General features: G+C 44.4%; 1 protein-coding gene across 1 annotated transcript in view; it reads right to left on the bottom strand.

Moving 5' to 3' along the window:
- Atp10d (ATPase phospholipid transporting 10D (putative)) overlaps positions 1-15761 on the bottom strand; it is an 87952-nt gene that overhangs the window by 9899 nt on the left and 62292 nt on the right. Inside the window, exons 16-19 of the mRNA XM_052735097.1 lie at positions 13942-14248; positions 11167-11243; positions 10417-10542; positions 6108-6308 (exon numbers count right to left, since the gene is read on the bottom strand). Of these exons, the coding sequence (XP_052591057.1) occupies positions 6108-6308; positions 10417-10542; positions 11167-11243; positions 13942-14248 (711 nt within the window). The remainder of the gene's footprint in view (positions 1-6107; positions 6309-10416; positions 10543-11166; positions 11244-13941; positions 14249-15761) is intronic.

The raw sequence follows: 15761 nt of genomic DNA, 5'->3' as shown, positions 1-15761 counted from the left end.
CTCTAGGACTCCCGGGAAAACCCCAACGGACTTTGTATCATACTTCAGAACTACATGCAACAGAACATCCATGTTCATTGCTGCTGAATTCACAATAGCTAGAAAATAGAACTAACCTAGATGTTCATCAACTGATGAACGGATAGTGAAAATGTGGTGCATGCCCACAGTGAATATTGCTCCAGAGAAACAAAATCATAACATTTGTCAGTAAATGGATGGAACTTCCAAAAAATGATACTAAGTGAGGTCACTCAGGCTCAGAAAGACAAATGTCACATGTTCTGTCTCATGTGGTTTCTAGTGTTGACTCTCGTTTTGTTTGATTAACTTGGAATGCATGTGGAAGCCAGGTAATGAGAACGGGACATTGAGTAGTGGACACATTAAAGGAAGGAAACTGGGAAAATAAAAACTACTGGGACTGGAAAGATTCAAACATGGAGTGGGTAGGGGACGGGGAAAGGGTGAGGGAAAGATTGACCAAAATGAAGCATGTATGAAAACGTTATAGGGAAACCTATGACCTTGTAACCCAAGTAAAAAATACAATCAGAAGGAGAGTGTATACAGGTTCCATGAAAGAACAGGGCGTGCTCTGGGTTAAAGGGTATAAGTGGGGATGGGGGTGGGAGACACGGCAGCATAGGGGGTAAAGGGTGATTCAACCAAAATTGAAGATGGAGAAGTCTTAAGGAAAGTCACTACTTTGTAAGCTAATTTAAAAATAAAATACACATATTTAAAAGCAATTTGAACAAAAGTACCCTGCATGGGCAGACAGTGCTGCTCCCAGATGGCATAGTTTACTAACTGAAAAACTCAGTGCCAGGCACAGGATACTTTCCTGTGAGTTCTTAGTCACAGGAGCTCCAGGGGCCCCCAACACAACATAGGCTACTCCATTGCTCTCGGTTGTCACCATAATTAGAGGGTAAGAGCCTATTGCTGAAGCAACCACTCACTTTGGCTACAAGGCATAAATAAACCAACCTCAACTGACCAGGAAACCTTCTCTTTACTGACAGTGCCAGATGCTATGCAGGCTTCCGGGAGAGAAAAGAAATCAATGATCTCAGCCAGCATGGGAGAGTACATGCTACAATACCAAGCTGCATGCTAACGAAGCATTCACTGATGCAACAGTGTCACGACAGTTTTGGGGATAAGCAACCACTTTCTGACTGGCTGTCTGTGTGCTCCAGGGGAGCGATTTCATGCTTGGCACTGTAAACCTGGGAGATCATAGGCTCTAGCTGGTAATCTACTGTTGTTATGTTAAATATCCATGCTGTCAGATTGCATTCTAAATGTTTATGTTGATACCTACAAATGTGTGCTGCTCTCAACTTTGGTCAGAGGTAGTGTTAAGAGTGAATGCAGAAAACCTTCACTGCTCTAATTGCCAAGTATATGTAACTCTGAGTGCTCAGCTATGGATGAATTATCTACGCCAACCTCCCCTCATCTAGGGCTTAGGGAACACCTAAGAAGGTTGAGTAGAATGAACGTAAGAGCTGGCGAATGAGGAGAGCTGGGAAATGCTGGCTTTTGGATACGATATGGCTGTTGGATGCATCTCCCCATAGCAACTGTAATTACATCCATAATATCAAGACCATCAAAATTCCACAACAGACGGGGGAGGGGTCCCTGAGGCTCCACGCCTAGTAGAGGAGCTACTGATGGTAGATGGCTGCTGAGGAAGTCACTCTACTTTGAGGACAGAGATACTAATGGATAGCATCATACCCATGTGCATATGGGCAGTACTAATTGGACTGGGATTACCAATAACGACAGAAAGATGGAAAACATGGAGTTGGGTGGGAAACCAGGTGGGAGCACTCGGGGAAGTTGAAGTAATGATGGGAGGGTATGATAAAAATACATTGCTTAAATGTACAGAGTTGTCAAAGAATAAATAAAAATGATATATGTATATGTGTGCATTTATATACGTATGTATGTGTATATATACATATATATCCAGTACACAGTACCAGCCACTAGATTTTTCCAAAAATATGTTAGCTCACGACATTTTCCTAATTGATCAAATTGCCTCATTCCAGTCACTCCAATGAGTCCTCCTGCATCTCCACTATAATTGAAGTTCCTGTCCGTGACATATCAGGTCCAACTCAGTCTTCCCACTGGTTATGTTTTCATTTTCATCCCACAGCATGGAAACAGCCAAATCTGTTTATTTTCTCCAGGCCATCCTCCCTTCTGGGAGTTCTTTCTTAGGCCTCCCACATGACTGCTTCTAATTTTCTAAATCCAGGATACCCTCTCCTCATAGAGACACATCTGACTAACCTAAAGATATGCCCACCTTGTCATTTACCAGCATGGCATCATAGATAGTCTCTCCTATCAGGAAAGCTGCTAAGCATATTTTGGTTCTCAAAACTGATTGCAAGGTTCAGAGTGGAACTCTGGCTCTTGTATTCCAGTGATTAAAACAATGCTTCGCACAAAGCAGGTACTCAAGAACGATTTATTAGGTCAATTCGCTATTCTTTATTAATGTCCCTGTTTTCTATCCCAAGTTTGAAGAAAGAGGAAGACCAGGAGAGAGAGAGAGAGCAGCCAAACAACTGAAAATAGGTTCTCATGTCAGGGTCAAGCCTGATCGGATGATGGTGTGAGGATTCGTCCAGACCCAGTGATAGAAAGGAAGACCATGGCTTCTTTCACAAGTGAGCACAGGCAAGAAAGGAATTACAAATATCATAGTCCTGATAGTGTCTTTTCTTAACATGCCCTTCTTGGTCTTTTTTTCTCAAATATAAACAGAGACAGAAATGTCCTTGGGAAATCTTACTCTCCCCTAAGAATAAAGCTTTATTAATATGCCCGTGACTCATATACATTCTCCTGTTTTCAAAGGACTACACTTTGAACCTTTACATAATATAGTTCTCTTTCTGTCTTTGTTCTCTGCAAAATCAAACAATGACTTTGCTTCCAGCTTATAGTCCCCTGCATCTTCTTTTACTATTTCTTTACTGGAAATGATGGGGATAGTCAGTGTCTTTCTTCATCCAAGTGTTCATAAAATTCCAGCAGCAGCGTGGGACAACAGCAGAAGAAAATATTTCTGAGACAAAGGGACACCCAAAATGTCATTGGACCAGAGTGACTTGAAAATAAGTTAAAACACAACTTCATACTTCTGGGGTTGATCAACAAACCCACAATGAAGCCACATGAAGAAGATGACTTCCAGAAGTACAGAGTGGAAAGGTAAAGGAGAAGATAAACGGGAAGCTGAGGGCTAACCTACAGAATCTCATGAAACTAAAGGAAAAATTCAAACATGAAGCAAAACCAGAAATGAAGACCATGTGGTGGAGAACAGTGACAGATGTTGGGAAGGGAATCCTCTGACTGTGCCTCCACGTTCATAGCCTTTGGAAGAGAGAGATTCTGAAGGGAGCTGTAGAACGCCAGGACATGACCCACATATAACACAGAACTTCCTTGGAGGTCAAGTCCAAAGAAAGGACAGATCCTGGAAGGGAAATTCAATGGTACCACTTTTTTTTCTCATGTGCCTGTGCTGGGACTCTGCCCAGGAGATTATGCTTCGTCAAACTGGTTAGCTTACAGAACACTGTACACAAAGAAATGACCGCAGGATTCAAGGGCTGGAAGCAATGAGCTCAATTCTCCCCAAAACAAGACTGAAGTAGTCTATGCAAACTAGCCTGTAACCCTTTTCATCAAAAGCCTCCTCTCCACTCCTTTCCCAGAGGACACGTGACTTAGCTGGGGCCTGGGGTGCAGGACTGTGTTCAGTGGCTCCTACCATATAGTCCAGCATCTGGACTTGAACTAAAGACAGACAGGACAGCTTTAGGGAAGTTCACGTAGTTGTTTGGTTAGAGTGGACTGTGTGCTAGTAAAGACTTATGTGGATCTCTTCCTCCTGCAAGCTAAATGTGTGACTCCACTTTGTTGACTGTTCCTGTTAGGTGTGGACACTGAGTCATCCACCTACTCAGACATACTCTTTAAGTCAAAATAAAGTTTAAGAAAAGAAAGGCATCAATGAAAATCTCTTTCATCAAATTTCTGTTTCCAGACCGATTGTTCAAAATAAAAATACTGAGTTCTTAATGCGGCTGGAATTGTCACATGTGTTACCTTCCTTAGTCCTACAGCATTTCCAGAAGGTAAACAAACTGAGCCACGGGCAAGGTAAGGAACTTAACAAGGTCACACAGCAGCGACTCGGAATGTAAACACTCCATTATTCCCACGCCAAGATGATCTGTGCCAGTGTCTTCAAGGCAGCGCTTGGGGACCAGCACACGGATTTCTGATGGCTAATCTCACTCTGCTCTGCCCAGTACTTCCATAGAGAACCCGCCCATTTGCTTCAGCTATGGCCCTGGGAACGACACCCCCCCCCCCCCCCCCCCCCCCCCCCCCCCCCCCCCCCGCCGCCCCGAGAACTGAGCAACAAGAAGAAGACATTCCTAGCTCTGATGATAAATACCGGAGAAGGTGAATGACAAGCTCTAGGCTTAAAACATCAAAGCCAGACATTCCTAATTGCTTAGAGGAAAATACGCCGCTCCCCTTGCCCTGGACTTTGCAGCTGTGTGTGTTCACATGTTTCTCTTTTTCTTTAGGCTAGCCTGAGCTGTTTCTTCTCTTCTGTTCCTTTTTTTTTTTTGTCTTCTTTCTCTCCCCTTCCCCCTCTTCCTTCTTTTCTTTGTCCATTACAAATGTGAGAAGAACTCTGACAACCGGCCTTCTCCGTTCCGGAACATGTGACCACCCGGGGTGCTCAGTGTTGCCCATACATCGGTGTCTAAGGCTTCTTGCCTTCTTCTGTTGGCAGCCTCACAACGCTGCTCCTACAATAACACTTTCCATTCTGGCCTAAACACCACAGTGGGAAGCCCAAGGACTAAAGGGACCAGGAGAGCTCTTTCTGCTGCACAGCACAGAGGCACACCCCTCGGGCCTGGATGTCGGGATTAACTGTAACGCTCACCAGCTCAGCACCAAGAGCAGCTACTAAAGATGACTTCCTGTGCTTGACTTGCATCCCCTACAAAGTAGAGAAAATGGCAGACCCACCTTTGCGGGATATTGGGGCATTAGATTACGTGAAGCACTTAGAACAGTGTCTTCCATCCTGTGTAATGTCCTGTTACAACCAGGTTGGCCGTTATTAATCTTGTAAAAGATGAATTGGAAACAAGAATATTTAGACAGCCACCCCAGGCTGATAGGCTACCCTGCCTACTACCCACAATCCTCCAGGGAAGAGATGATCAGTGAGCGGCAGAAGCAGAGAAGCAGGAGGGGAGCCAGTGCTGAGCCAGGACCTAGAGATCAGTGGAGTGGAGATGGGAACCATTCAGATCACTTCCGTCCTGCGTGACACCAGACACTAAAGAATTAACTTGGACTTGGGAACCAGACTGAGTTGGTTTCACATCCTGGTTCTCTCATTTATTAACTCTGCCTACTTGGGGGAACTTACTTAATACATTTGGGGTTCAGATTCCTCATTTTGAAATGGGAAAAACACTAGATTCTGTCTCAAAAAGTGTCTGTGTGAAGATAAATGAGGAGGGAACGTTTGTTGGGTACTGTAGCAGGTTGTGAAGTAGGGTTTAAGAAACGTCAGCTGTCGCTAGCAAGGTAGCAAACTCTGAATTTCTTCTGATAAATACATAAGAATTTTTAAAGATTTACATTCATACCACAGGCCACTGACTTAACATCTGCCATGTGAGTATAGATCAATGGTTCTCAACCTGTGGGTTGCGACCCCCTTGAGGGTTGCATATCAGATATCCTGTGTAGCAGATATTTACAGTACAAGTCATAACAGTGGCAAAATTACAGTTATGAAGTAGCCGTGAAATAATCCTATGGTTGGGGGTCACCACATGAGGAACTGTATAAAAGGGTCCCAGCGTTAGAAAGGTTGAGAACCACTGGTCTGGAGCATTGAAAGCAAGAGGGCATGTGAAATTGTCCTGACTATCCTGTAATATGTGGGCCTGGCTGACTGGAAACATGCTGGCTTTCACCATGATATGCATCGGCTGACATGTTTCTGCCTGAACACTTACCTCTGATGGCTGACCACTCTGGTAAAGTTCAGGCAGCTGCAGGAGGGTCTCCGCGGATACATCCTTCTCCAACACGCCGTAAATGATGGGGGGAACAGAGGTGAAGAGGAGGTTGAAGAAGATCAGAACCCAATAGTCAGTCATAGAGGTTCCTGAAAACCCACAGAAGAACTGGTACCAGAAAAGGAGGTTCACATAGGCCTGGGGACACGAAGAGAGACATTCAGAGCTTAGAGACGTCAGTGCACACTCAGAACCCATCCCACACTGCAGTCTGAGTCCTGGGCCTGCAGCCTCTCTTCAGCTTTGTCAACCGCAGATGAATAACACAACTTGCCATGGAGTTCTTTAATTTTGTTTGCTTTTTAGTGAATATCTTAACAAATTATACACGTACTCTCACCAGCACTATGTGGTGCTGGCACTATTCAAAATAATTTAAACGATTTACAAAGAGTTCATTTAATCCTCATAACAACTTGGGAAGTACTGTTGCTCCCATCTTACAGATGATGAACTAAATATTTTTGTACCCTCAAAATACATATAGGCAAATCTTAGCCTCCAGTGTGACGGTGTTAGGAGGGGAGGTCAGATGGTGAGGTTATTAGGTCATCATGGTAGAGTCCATGTGCATGGGGTTAGCAATCATATAAAATGAACCTCTGAAGGCTTTCCTCTCCCCAGAGAGGATGTAGCCAGAAAGGACCACTACCAAAGCCCAACCACACCCACTCCCTGATTTCTGACCTCTGGCCCCTAGACTACTGAAAATTCCCTTTGTTATTACTGTGGTACTTCATTATTACAGGCTGAATAAACTAAGCCATTGAGACCCACAGAGAATAAGAAATTTGTACGAAGCTACCCAGCTACTTATTTGCCATATAAGTGGCAGAGTAGTAGATATTTTTGCTCCAGATAAAGAGAACCAAGACGGTTGTTCAAATGTTAAATGGTCTTAGTAATAAAACAAAAACAAAAACAAAAAACCCGGTACCGGATATTGGGGTGAAAGCTGAAAGATTGGAGAAGCAGAACAGCCAGCCACTAGTTCTTACCTCTACAAAATCTTCAGCCTAAAGAGAGTGAGTTCCTATTTCCTCACACCTTATATACCTTTCTCTGCCCTGCCATATTACTTCCTGGTATTAAAGACATATGTGCTTCCCAAGCAAAGGCATGAGATCTCAAGTGCTGGGATTAAAGTTGTGTGCCACCACTGCCTGACGTCTATGTCTAATCTAGTGGCTGGCTCTGTCCTCTGATCCTCAGGCAAACTGTATTAGGGTGCACAATATATCACCACACAAGGCAAGTGTCTGGCTCAGAGAAGACACGCCACACATTAGTTTTTCCACTTTTCTGCCCAGCCATTTCTTAGTAGTTAGGCAGAATGATGCCAACAGAATGGCCAACATCCAGTTATCTTGAGACAGAGAGGTTCCCAAAGCATGGGATTCTCCTGCTAAAATCAGATGGTCCCTAGACGAGGAGGTGGCTACCCTAGAGGTCAGTCTTTCCCCCAGCACTGTATCTTTAACTTGGCCAATGCAGCAAAACTCCTTTGCTTTCAAACAGGACAAAGGGATGAGCACTGGACTGAGGTCCTGGGGCTTGTTTCTTATTTCAGGGGATATCTGTTGTTTGGCTGTCATTTTCTGAACCTCTGCACACTCTGGTTTCATCCTGTGTACAGTCAAAATTACATTACCTCGGGACTAACCATCAAAAATAAGTTAGGGAGTGCCCACAACCTGTGATGAGTCTAACATATATTAAGAAATTGGGGGGGGGTTGTTAGTTACTTTAGCAGTCTGATTACTACTACTACTACTACTACTACTACTACTACTACTACTACTACTACTTTTATTATTATTATTGCAAGGTTTATAGCTCAGGCTGCCTTCAATTCCGTCTAGGGCAGCCACCTCCCTATGTTTCCCATGGAACCATCCAATTTTAGTCAAAGAAGATCTTAAACTTCTTTTACTCTGTGCGTGTGTGTGTGTGTGTGTGTGTTTTGTGGTGTATGTACACACACTGTGTGCAAGTGGAGACCGGAGGAGGGCATCCGTACCCTGCTCCATCACATTCTACCTCACTTCTTTGAGACGGGGTCTCTCACTGGCCCTGGAGCTATGCTGGCAATCAGTTAGCCCCAGTGACCCTGACTCCACCCACAAGAGCGCTATGGTTGCAGGAGCACATGAGCAAGCCCAAGTTTTTAACGTGAGTTCTGTGGATTTGAACTCAGGTTATCTCCTCTCTCCAGCTCTTACCCACTGCACCATCGCCCCAGCCTGACCTCAATATTCTGAACCTCCTGCCTCTCCACTGAGGATGTGAAGACACAGGGCATGTACTGCCACACAGGCAGTTTCTGCATGACGGGAATCTAGCACAGGGCTTTGGGCATGCTGCACAAGCGTTCTTCCAGTTGAACTTGCACCAAAGTGCAAGATTCTGTTGTCACTAGTATTGTGGATGCACCACACCACCTTAGCACAGGACCATGAAACTTAGGAAAAACTTTCTACCTACTGCTCATGGAGAGGCCTTATGGTCAGTTACTACAAATCTATCCAGTTTGGATACATGCAGTTTGGGGCATTACTCTGGGGTGTGAGCCCATAGTATTCATTAATAAGTTGTCTGACATCAAAGAAACACAGTCTCAGAAATTAAGTCATTTTAAAGACTTCTGGTCCTCATTCAGTTCTCTGTGACTTATAATGTAATTTCTGTTTGGCTAGGTAAATAAAGGGCAGACAATAAATCTGGAGTGTAAGTGACCATCTGTAGATAGACAGCAGAAAGTCGTCCTTCCCCCTGGGATGTCCTGCCTACTCACTAAAAAGCCCTCCATCTCTAAGAGCTATGGTATCACTTCCTAATATTTGTATTTCTCAAACCTTGGGTTTAATAAGGGCTAAAAGTGGGTGGTAAGGATGGCTTGCATCACAATAGTAAGGTAAAAAATGCAAAGATATTGGCAGGGGGAAGTCTTGGGAGAGTTCTAAACCCTTTCTAAATGTCCTTTCTAAAAGCCGTAGACTACAATGTCTCAAAACTTCCCATGACAAGCCAAAGATTTCTCCGGGTAGAGATAGTTAATATTTCAAATATTTTTGTAAGATATCTATTTGTGATAAATGTGCCACTTTGATTTAGAAAAGAATTGAGAGCTTTCTAGAAGTTCATTGTACTACAAGGGAAAAACCCACCCTGTCTCCCAAACACAGACCTAAATTACACATTGTGGCATATCCTAAAGAGAAGAAATCTTTAGTTTCCCCTAAAGATGGTATTTCAGTAGAGTGATCCAATGCATGTCCCCTACTAACGTGCTGTGCTTTGAAAGACCAGCAATAAGTGCAGCCTAAAGACAAGGATGCAGTGCACAGTCTGCCTAGAAGAAAGATGAGTCAACCTAGGTCAGCACGTGTATATAAGAAAGAAAACTGAAGTCCAGTGTTTTGTTGCATGTCTGCAATCCTGGTACTTAGGATGCTGAAGAAGGAGGATTATCACAAATTTGAGGTGAGCCTGGACTACATAGTGAATACCAGGCCATTCAGGGCTTCACGGCAAGATACCACCTGAAAAAAAATGATAGAATAAAAGGAAAAGAAGGAAGGAAGGAAAGAAGGAGGGAATTAGGGGAGGGAGGGAGGGAGGGAGGGAGGAGACAGGTGTGTGTGTAATGTAAATGAAACAAGATTAGACACCAGGGTTTCCAAGCAATTTCTGATTATTCCAAGCAATAATCACACTAAAGTTCCATGATCACAAAATATCTACTAAGCATAAATAGACTTTTATGGGTTGGGTAGAGAATCCTTGCAATTGGGTTTTCATCTTTATCCTTCCTTGATAGAGTGCAGGAGCCATTACGTAGGAGCAGCAGATTGATTTATTTACGCATTTATTTACTTATTTGTCATCCCCAGTACCACAGAAGCAAACCTTTTCATTTTCTACGGACAACTTGAAACATTTCACAATCTTGCTTGTCACTATCTTTTTATAGAAGGTCAAAAATCGGATTTTAAATGAACCAGCCAGGCCTTAATGGAATGTAAAAGCACAGGGAGCAGAGTGTGCCAGCAGACGGGCAGGCCTCGCAGTTTGTTGTCAACAGTTCAACACACATTCCCAGATCATCTCTGGGAAGTCATGGGAACAGCTTCCCTGTTCTGTTCTCCAGGTACTAATGAACACAGCCAATCATCCCTCCCTGAGGCCACCAGGAGGAGAAGGTTGGATTGGAGACGGGGTGGCAAAATCCTCAGCAGGTACATACCACATTCTTGTAGAAAAAATAGAGAATCATGTTGGAGAGTCGTGTGTAACACCAGTGCCCGTGCACAAGAAGGAGCTTGCCGAGATGCCTGAACCGAGAGATGGCGAAGTCACTGGCCATCACGGCCTGCAGAGGAAATAGAAGACTATCTGAGCAATGGAACATGCTAGAACACACACAGCCTAGCAGGTATAGCCTGACCATTAGTTAACTTACCTCCCAAGTAGATCCAAAAAGAGAGACTATACATACATACATACATACATACATACATATATATATATATATACATGCATATACATACACACATTTATACCTTATATACACACACATACATACACACACACATACATACACACACACACAGAGACAGACACAGGCACATGTTCCTCATTCCCAATCTTTCATGTCTCCTTTCCTTTCCCTCCCCTCCCAGTTGTCTATATTTTTCACGTCATGTATTCAAATCATAGTAGATTTCTTTTTAGTGAGAACTTAACCAAGCTATCACATGCCTGCAAAGTGCAATCTTACGATGTACATAAGCTTTTTAAAAACAGAACGCATGAACACAGCAGACCCTAGCCAGAACCACATATTATTCACAAGTGACCAACGGTGGGACGGATGAAGGTCCAGCCTCTCACTCCTTACCCCACAGCCCCACTGTCCCACTGAGATCTTATCGGTGAGCAGATTTCCCTTAGTAGCAGACGGTCGTGGTAGTCGGGTGTGTGTGTATGCACTCACCTGCATGCCTTCTTGACCTGAGACACCTATCCCAATGTCGGCCACTTGGATCATGCTAACATCATTGGCACCATCACCTTTACGAGGCCGAAGAAAACACGAGACACACGTGAGGAGAGTAAATTGCTATTCAAGAGAACACATTGGCCCTTTGTGGTTTATCCCACCTTCCAGAGTTACTTGGAAACTTTCGTGAAGTAGAATTAAATGCAGTATCTCACTGCCATCAGGAACAATTCCAAACTCAATGCTGTCTTCAAATTCTTTGTGTTGCGTATCTTAGGGTTCCATTGCTGTGATAAAATGCCAGGATCAAAAGAGCAAGCAGGAGAGCAAAGAGCCTATTTCAACTCACAAATCGTAATTCATGACGGAGGGAAGCCACAGCTGGAACTCAAGGCAGGAGCTGATGCAGAAGCCATGGAGGAGTGCTGCTGACTGGCTCTTACTTCCAAGCTTGCTTAGCTTGCTTTCTTATACACTCTAGGACTTATTTCCCAGGGGAGGCACCACCCACCATGGGCTGGGCCCTCCCCCACAAAAAGAAAAATCAATCACAAGTTAGGAAAATGCTCTATAAGACTTGCCTCCAGGCAAATCTTTGGGATGCATTGTCTCAATCATGAATCCTCTCCCCAAATAACTCTAACTTGTGCCCAGTTGACAATAAACTATCCAGGACACCGTGAGACCTTCTTAGACTGACCCTTCCCCTTTTCACGTCATCACGCTCCTTTCAATTTTCCAGACACATCCTGCTCTTTCTGGAGGCCACACAGGCCATTTCTCTGCTTCTGTAACACTGTCCCTGTCAATCCCACCTCGCTGAATATCACTTACTGAGGCTGGCTTTGTTTACATGTCATTTTCTCTAGAAAATCCTTCTCACATTCCCCTTAAGTCAGCTGCCCTGCTCCAGAGACACCCTGTGTGCCTCTATCCTCTCTACCACATGGTTTTACAGTGCTGTCTAGAGTCACGGATCTACTGCAACACTAGTTTCTCAGGATACACAATACATCACCACAGAAGCCTCTTCAGGTATTACGCTCCTTCAAGTAATGAGCATGTGTTGTCCCAAAAGGGCTACTGACTGAGCCCACGTGGTTTGTTAGGGTGAATTTATGGATGGGAAACTGGCTGAGGCCTGGAAGTCAGCATCTTATCTTCCCTACCCTCAATGATTGGTCAAGACGGGCACTTGATTTAATTAGTGCAAAATCCAAGGGTTTGGCTTCAGGTACATTATCTTAACCCAGGGATCTGAATCATTCATTCATTTCCATGTATAAACAACAGAATGGTTGGACCAAATTCCACCCCATACTATCTAAACACTCATATGTGTCAGAACTTCACAGCATGCTGTTCTCCCCATTGAGACTCATTGTTTGACGGTCTTAGAATGTCAAACCTTAGACACTCACTGGACCTACAATTCACTAATTTTTATGTTCAATCAATTCTTCCTTGCTAAGTTACAGATTTTTATTCCAGTTGGACACTTGACATCACTGCCAAGGCATCTGAAACTTTTCAAGCTAAGTAAGTTTAAGACCCCACCCCTCAAGCCCCGCCTCCACATCACCAAATGTCAGACCCCGCCCCTCAAGACTCTGGTAGTCCCATTGACAACTCTTCCTGTCATGGCACATACCCAGTTCATCAGCAAATATCAGCAGCTCTTTCTTCACAGCATGTCTGTTGTCTGACCATATTCCACTTCCTCCTCTTCTCTTCCTATCTGGGTCTAAGCCACCACCATCTCTTGTCTGAATTATTTAACAGCCTCCCAAATATTTTCCTTATTTATGTCCTTGTAGCACGTTTATTTTCACAAAGAGGGCAATGTGATCCCTTTAAACACAAGGCAGATCCCACCTCAGATCAACACTTTCCATTGGCTCTCTCACTTCCTTTTTCAGATCAAAGCCAAAATTTTACAATGGCCTTCAAGACCCTATGTGATCTGGCCACGCCCACCTCTCTGCCAATCATTCAGCTGCAGAAAACATTCCCCAGTCTGCTTTGGCCTTAAGTGACACACCCCATCTTTTGGTTTTTCCTTTTCTGTGCTGTCTGCTAAGAATGCTTACCCCCTGATCTCCAGCGGCTCCTCTACCAATTTCTCTTATGTCTTTACTCACAGACAGCCCAGGCAGCCAGTTCTGCTCTGGGAACCAAACTTAAGATGGACACTCTTTCCCCTGTTGTGTTTTTTTTTTTCAATAGCATTTGTTAACTGATATTTTCCACATTCACACTGAGTTGTTCATGCATTAGTGCTACTACATACCCTCCTACTGGACGTAAGCTTTATAAGAAAGCTATTGGTTATAAATATTGTTGCATAGCTGTTGTCCAGGATGGGGGAAGCCTGGTACAAATATGCCACTCAAAACCACTCATTGAATAGATATATTTTTTTAATTCCTAAATTTAACTTTCCTGAAGGTAAAAATCCTGAAGTTTTCAGTTCCCTGATTCAGTATTTAACTCTAGGTAACTAAGTTGATGGGGTCTAAGACATAACTCAGAGAACATTATCATACTGTTCTCTGTGCTCCATCCCTAACACCAGGTTCACAGCAGGTTCACAGAGAGGCAGGGCAGGAAATAAAGCTGTACAGACAGAAGGAAAGTAAGTAGAGCTGGAAAAGGAAACACAGAATTATAAGGTTAGACAGAAGGAAGAACAGGCAAAGGATCAACCCCTGGGGTCATACAACGGAGAGTGCCAGGCAGGGTGCCCACCCTCCCACCTCCTCCACTCACCAATGGCCAGGGTCATCACGTGGAGATGGTTTCGAACCAATTTCACCACCTCGCTTTTTTGAAGGGGCGTGGCTCGGCAGCAGACCACAGCCTGGCACCATGCAGTCAGCTCCAGGAACTGCCTTTGCAGACTCTCCTGCAGGGCAAACTCCAGGGTCTTCCCAGTGATAACAAGTCCGGCGCGTCCAGAGTGCTGGGAGTCAGGAGGCCGCCGGAAGGACTTTCTTAGTGATGCTGGCTCTGGAGGGGCTTGAGTTCTCTTCTGAAGTTCTTTCAAAATTGCACTCATCAGCATCTCACAGGCACCCTTGAACAAAGAGGGAGCGACAGTTAAACCTCGGGGCGCCACTAGAGAGCTAGGTCAATTTTTCATTCTCTTTCTTTAGCCATTGCTGGATCAAGGCTGCCTTGGGTAGTGAACCGTGGGTTACTTTAAAAGAGCCCACTTCATAACTTCTCAATTTTGCAGCTCATCCATGGGCTTCTGTGGATGTGAGGTCAGGTAAGAAGGAAGAAGCCCCTCAAACACAATTTTACAGCTAAAATGTCTATGTAGGATGTAAAATTCCATCGCATCAGTCCCATGCAGGCTCCCTGGTGGCTGGTTCAGTCTCTGTGAGCCCTTATGAGCCAGGTTAGTTGATTCTGTGGGTTTTCTTGTGATGTCCTTGACCCCTCTGGCTCCTACCATCCTTCCTCCCCCTCTTCCACAGGATTCCCAGTGCTCCATTCCGCGTAGGTTACTGCTGTGTACCTTGTGTGACTCCTAACAATGGGCACAGGGCTGTCTCTGACTCTTTTGCTGGCTTTTGGAATCCTACTCCTCATCCTGGGTTGCCTTACCCAAAGCTATGTTAATAAGAGGGGAGGTACCTTGTTGTGGGATATTTGAGCAAACTGTGTAGAAATGTGTTGCTGTTTCACCTTGCCTGCCTAAGGCACCTGATTGGTTTAATAAAGAGTTGAATAACCAATAGCTAAGCAGGAGAGGTTAGGTGGGACTTCCAGGCAGAAAAAGGAACTCAGGATGAAATCTAGACAGATGTCAGAGAGGCTCGGGGCAAGTTGGACGTACAGAACGGAAGAGAGGTAAAAAGCCACATGGCAGAATGTAGATGAATAGAAACAGGTTAATTTAAGTTATAAGAGCTAGTTGGGAACAACAAACTTTCATAATTAATAAGTCTCCGTGTCATTATTTAGGGGCTGGCAGCCCAAAAGAAAGTCTGATGGGAAAGCCAATTACAGTGCCGAGTCTCCCTGCAACTTGACATGCCATGTTTGGTTGATATCCATGGGAGGCCACCCTTTTCGGAAGAGAAACGGAGGAGGAGTGGATGTGGGGGAGCAGAGGGGAGGTGGGGGGAGGGACTAGGCGGAGAGGAGGGAGGGGAAACTGGGATAGGGATGCAAAACATAACAATAATAAAAATCATTAAAAAAAATTCCATCAGGTAAGTATCGTCTCTTCCCCGGAAGTGGATCTCAAGAGCCCTGAGGTCTCATCCCACCAACTCCTAGTTGCTTGGCATTAAGCAAACACAGAAGCTCTCTGAGCCTCAACTTCATCATCTGTAGAAGGCACATGCTACCTCCATCCACACTGCTTCAAGGACCAACCGAAATGCAGACATTTCAACCTTTTCATCTTCTTTGTGTTTAACACATCATCTACTCATAAGTGTTGGCTGAGAAACTGTATGAGAGAACGTTCTGGGCTTGGGGGACACAGCCTCACGGAGCTTGCACTCTGGTCAGGATGTTCTTCGTGATGCACATCACATCAGGTCTGTGTGCATCCGCACTCTACATGACACAGG

The sequence above is a fragment of the Peromyscus californicus genome, unplaced genomic scaffold (genome assembly GCF_007827085.1).
Source record: "Peromyscus californicus insignis strain IS unplaced genomic scaffold, ASM782708v3 Scaffold_13__1_contigs__length_99412109, whole genome shotgun sequence".
Lineage (NCBI taxonomy): Eukaryota > Metazoa > Chordata > Mammalia > Rodentia > Cricetidae > Peromyscus > Peromyscus californicus.
Note: the sequence above shows the minus strand (reverse complement) of the source record. Positions and strands in the feature narration are given on the sequence as shown.